The following is a 5,546-nucleotide window of genomic DNA, read 5'->3' as shown; positions in this document are numbered from 1 at the left end:
CCACATCTCGGGGGACTGCTCTACAGATACTGGCTGCATTTAAGTCTGTGACCTAATTTAGAGTACATCAGCTGCCCAGCATGCAGCAACCACTGCAGAGGGGAGGATCCACACACACACACACACACCCTCCTCAAGGACAAGTCTGAAGGACAACCTCAGTCTACCCCCCCGAGGATCAGCAGCTGGTGCATGAGAAATGCTCACATATAAGAAAGACGCCAGACATTTAGCTGTGTAGGCTAAGTGTGATGATCTTCCCTCATTTATAAGCTGATTCCGGGTTCACGTTTCTGCACGGACAGCAGAATGTCAGGGTCATTCTGGCTCCAGCGCCGGCTGTCAGTTTGTGGCATGATGAAACTGTAACTTCTACTATAAACGTTTTACATTACGCCTTTCCTCGGGTGTGAGTTCAGCCCGAGTTCTGTTTCCACGGAAACCAATGGAAGCCGAAATGAGAGCAAATCCATTTTGATGCCAAGGTCAATATGTTCTGGGATTCTCATTTCATAACTGGAACAGTAACTCGTGGCTCAGCATTCAACTGCCACATAAAAGCATTGTGCAATATTTGAACTGAAGGGAAAAAAACAATGTGCTTTTCTTAATGCAAATAAGGTATAAAAATTTAATGATGCTGTTGATGTTAGCATGCTTTACAAAAGAACAAAACACAACCAATATCAAAGAAGCATTGAAATTAGAAAGTGACATGTGAATATAAAGTACAGCAGTGCTAATTTTCCACTTTTTGTCCATTTTTTTTTTCCTACTTTCTTAACAAAATAGAAGTCTGGGAGCACAGGAGAGCAAAGCTCTGTTACAATTCTCTCTTCAATCTTCCTCACCAGGAGCAATAAGCTATTATTTACAGAGTGATTTGTACATCAGAGTAATCAAACAAACCAGATGCAGGCATATTGATTCATATATACAGAAAGGCATTCACACACACACTCCATGTGCAATCATGAAATGAAGGTATGCAAACCAAATTCCCCACTCATCCTAACAGCTGCTAATGCACTCTGTCACACTGGTAAAATATAAACAAGCAATGACGTCACAGATATACAGGAAATTTTGCCTGACAAGAGAAAAAAAAATTCATTAACTCCCTCGTTTACAACTAAAAAATAACTGTGCAGAAAACAGGAAAAAAAAAAAAAAAAGCACAGATCTAACTGCTCCTCCCCATAACAGGCTCACAGGGCAGCACAATTCACAGGGAAGCCCACAGCCGTATGATTTTATTAAAAAAAAAAAAAAAAAAAAACAATTCACAGTTATTTACATGAGGCATGTTGGATTATAAAAGGGTAGCTTTTGTAATCCATCTTGAGAGTAATTTGAGGGTAAAGGTTTTGTCTGTGAATAAGGCAGTTTATTTCTGTTGCACACTTGAATCTCAAGAGCGCTTGAGTTCGGACAGCCTGCGGAGAAGCTGCTGCTGCTTGGACCTGAGGCGCTTCTTCTCCTGAAGCTGTCGCTTCTCCCTGGTGTGCAGCTCTCCGAGGTACTCAGTCGCCTGGGTCAAGATGACCACCTTGGGAGTCTTGGAGGACTCCAGGCCGGGGATCTCGTCCCGCAAAGCGAGGAAACGAGATCTGAGGTCATTCCTCCTCTTCCGTTCGAGGAAGTTGTGGTTCCGCCGGCGGTCCGTGTCCTCCACGTCCGAGTTTTGGGAATTATCCGACGGGGATGCCGGCTCAGAGGTGCAGGCCGAAAAGCCAGACTGCTGGCGGGCGGATGTGCAGGAGCGCTTGCTCGGAGGCTCTTCATCGGAATCATCGTCGTCGTCGTCTTCGTCTTCGTCATCATCCTCCTCATCATCCTCATCTTCCTCCTCCTCGGCTTCGGCGTCGCTGTCTGGTGAGGGAGCGGCATAGTTGTGCTGCTGCCGGTGGACGGACATGTGGAAGCGTTTGGGGCAGGGGTCTGCCCGGACCCTGATGGTGACTGGTTTTCTGACATTTACCAGTCGCATCCGGCTCTGATTGCTCTCCACGGTCACCACATCGATTTCCTCTTCATCATCATCCTCATCTGTCATCACACAGGAAAATATCTCATGAATACACTCAGAAAAGCTGCACATGAAGAACCTGCAATGTCATCGTTGAGATGGTATTTCACAAGCGCCAAAGTGTAGTAAACTGGATTGAAATTTAACTAAACCGACAATAAGGAAGTACATTCTTTAAATCACATCTGGCCATGGAGGCGAAGCAGGAAGTGATGTTAACTGCAGGAACTGGATTTTGGCTGCTGCATTGGAAAGAGTGGACCTAAGAGCAGTTGGCATTCTCTCTCTTTTGGTAAATGTTTGCCTTCATGTCAAAGTATGTGTGTGTAGTGGTAGCAATAAATCATTAAGACTACTGCCCCCGCCCCTCATACCGCACCCTGATTGTATTGCAGCAGAAGATAAAAGATGGGAGGGAGGTTCAAGCAAAAAATGATATGGGCGCGGTTTTTGAAAGACAGCATGGGTGTGCAGAGCAAGCATGCCTGCTGCATTGAGCAAGAGTTTAAAAAAAAAAAAAAATCCACCCTTAAAGGAGACCTATTATGGCATCTAATACCTATTTTAAACAGGCCTGGAATGTCTTAAAGACAAGCTTTTGATTATTTTTGCTAAATAAATTAGAAATTCAGCCTCTGAGCCATGTCTTTATCTTCCCATTCTCTAACCGCATTCTCTATGCAGGATTCTGAGTGGGCGGGGAGGCTATGATAATGAGGCACTGTGCTGATTTTCTGCCTGCATTACGCAATATACCGCTACAAAAATATGGCAGAAGCTCTGGCCGGCGGATTTACACCGTGTCCTAACTGCATGCGATGCGAGCGTCAGCGACAAAATCAATTCCATTGCTTTATTTTCTATTGGACTATCCTAACTGGCAGCGAGCGACGCAGCACAGCGCGACTCGCCGTTTTGAGCTGAACATTTGTCGGACGCCCTGCTTCTATTTTCCTGCTGCTCGCGTTGAAAGCCGGTTGAAAGCGCTGTAGGAAACGGTCATGGCTGAGGAACGACTGATCCAGTTAGTTGAAATGAGAAGTTATCTCTAAGATACCTCCTCATTTCACTACAAAAACCCCAATAAAGGGGCAGCTGCTGGAGGGAGATGGACAGAGAGCGTCCGTCACGCAGTGCGACAGTCAGATGCTCGCATGCAGTTAGGACACGGTGTTTAGTTGTGGGCGTGGTTTGCATTTTGGTTACGTAACGAAAATCAGCAGAATCTGAACGGCTTGTAGAAGCCACATCAGACTGGACGGCTCTTTCGGGCGGCTGTACAGACACTGCAGAATTTGGTTGCTTTCCTCCTTCTCTGAGTTTGCAGACTATGGGGAGACCACTTTATATACCGGTATGTTAAAGCAAGAAAAAACGTGTTTTTCATAATAGGTCCCCTTTAAAAATAAATAAATAAATAAAATCCACCCTTAAAGTGGCTGAAGGTGGTGAATTATTTCCCCCCCCTCGTGGATCACAGCAGCCCAACTTTCCAAATAACCCCCATTGTTAAGGCTGATTTATGCTTCCGCGTTACACCAACGCAGAGCCTACGGCGTAAGGTGCGCGTCGCCGCGTGACCTACGCCGCTACGTGCGTCGATTTAACGCAGAACCATAAATCCGGCTCTAGTGGGGCCAGTATAATCCCGAGGGCAGAGCAGGGTGGGGCAAGTTTCAGAGCATGCTGCTTGTTTCCTTACCAGAGGAATCAGAGCGAGACTCGGAGCCAGACGAGGCCGACTTTCTGGGGATGTTGGTGGGGATGTTGTTGGGGATGTTGGAGGGGATGGAGAGCACGGCCGCCGGGTCCACGCAGTCCGCCGCGGCGGCGGAGAGCAGGCCGGCTGCCGGCGGTGCGCACTGCGCCTTGGCGGGTCGCAGTGAGGGCAGCAGCCTCCCCCCCCCGACCTTCTCCAGCTGCTTGTTGGCGGAGAAACTACTCCACATGCAGTCCTGGATGATGTGGGCGTTGAGGTTGCCGAATAGTTCCTGCGTGTCAGGGACGAAGTGCGCCTCATACTCCTCGTCCTGGCCCAGCATCTTGGAGAGCCAGCTGAGCGTGTCTCCCGGGGACAGCTGCAGCGGAGTCCGGGTCGGGGACATGGGAGGGGTCGGCAACAGCTCGAACTTCTTCCATATGTCCTCGCTGGGAGCGGTCGACTTGTAAAAATCCTCCTCCGTGTCGAAATCATCGAAAAAATAGGGCTGGTGGTAATCAAACTCCATCTTCAGGCTCTTTAAATCCACCAGTTTGAGCAAATGACCCCAAAAGGACTGTAAGGAAGCAAAAGAAGGACATGTGAATGATTAACACTGTTCTCTTTAAGAGTATCTTCCTCATTATATGATCAGATACCAAATATCCATCTGATGGGACACAGCCGCTTCCACAAATGGGACGCATTAATAATTGATTGCATCTTGCGGATGCGCCCTTTTGCAGTGGACACCGGGTTGTTACCACACATAGGCTATGACTATTTCACAATAAGGGTATGCAAACCTTACACGAAACTGGGTATAAATATGATTCAGAAGAACTTCTGACTAAAAAAGGAGAAGACAAACTGCTTGTGCGTAAAAGTGGAGCGTTTCCTGAAACACAGGCAGCGCTTTGTTCCGCGGCGCATGAACCCTCCCGGGGAGGAAAGTGGGCTAAAAACCCCCACCGGCACATTTCCACCACCGACCTCGTGAGAAACTTTCACAAGCACGAACAAGAATGTAACTACTCACTGGCTTTTTTTCTGCGGACTTCCAAGTGTGAAATTCAGGACATTGAAGCCCCCTCTGCAGCCGGCAGCAGCAGCAGTGCGCACGGAGCTGAAAGTGTCCTGGTTTGGCACCGCATGCACCGACGAGACTGCAGTATAGACACTTGTTTTCAGGGGTTAGGCGAATAAAAAAAAAAAAAAAAACCAGGAGACAAGAGTCAAGAGACAAAAGCACCGAGACTGAGGACAACAGAGGCCAGATCCGCCCCACAATTAAGAGCCACGCTCTGCGTTTTTCGCGCCAGTCTGATATCCTGTTATAAAGCGATAAAGGCTGCAGGGAGGAGCCTCCCAAATGTCTGCAGAGGTAGATCCGGGTAAACCCCTTTATTAGCATCAAAGGCGGGGAAAAGGCGCAGAGCACCGCCTCCCCCCTGCAACACCAGCCACGCTAAAGCCGGAATTATGGTTCTGCGTTAAATCGACGCAGAGCTTACGCCGTAGGGTACGGTGTAGCCTACGGCGTACGGTCTGCATTGGTGTAACGCGGAACCATGAATCAGCCTTCACTATAATACACGCTTTTTTTTGTTATGTCAGTTTAACTTTTGTCAATGACAACTGCTGCAGTTTAAGTCTGGGGGTGGTGGCACGTAACAAAACATAAGCACACGTTTTATTTTTGATTTGATTTGATTTATTTTATTTTTGTACATGTAAAAAACAACACTTCAAGAGAAGTTTAAGAAAACAAAACAACAAAACAAAGAATTTCATCCTTTAACACTTGATATCTTAATT

General features: G+C 47.2%; 1 protein-coding gene across 1 annotated transcript; it reads right to left on the bottom strand.

Moving 5' to 3' along the window:
* Positions 1 to 617: 617 nt before the first annotated feature.
* Positions 618 to 5,055, bottom strand: LOC133462652 (protein L-Myc-1b-like). Its single transcript, XM_061743993.1, has 3 exons — positions 4,768 to 5,055; positions 3,732 to 4,305; positions 618 to 2,049 (listed from the first exon to the last, which is right to left on the bottom strand). Exons 2-3 carry the CDS (start codon positions 4,255 to 4,257, stop codon positions 1,412 to 1,414), a joined length of 1,164 nt encoding a protein of 387 aa, XP_061599977.1. The 5' UTR covers positions 4,258 to 4,305; positions 4,768 to 5,055; the 3' UTR covers positions 618 to 1,411.
* Between the last annotated feature and the right edge of the window lie 491 nt (positions 5,056 to 5,546).

The sequence above is a fragment of the Cololabis saira genome, chromosome 16, assembly GCF_033807715.1.
Source record: "Cololabis saira isolate AMF1-May2022 chromosome 16, fColSai1.1, whole genome shotgun sequence".
Classification (NCBI taxonomy): Eukaryota; Metazoa; Chordata; class Actinopteri; order Beloniformes; family Belonidae; genus Cololabis; species Cololabis saira.
This window is presented reverse-complemented; position numbering and strand designations above follow the sequence as displayed.

Coding starts and splice junctions, on each gene's coding strand:
- LOC133462652 (XM_061743993.1), bottom strand. CDS start 4,257: ATGGAGTTTGATTACCACCAGCCCTATTTTTTCGATGATTTCGACACG. Junction 2,050..3,731: donor GTCTCGCTCTGATTCCTCTG/GTAAGGAAACAA, acceptor GTGTGATGACAG/ATGAGGATGATGATGAAGAG.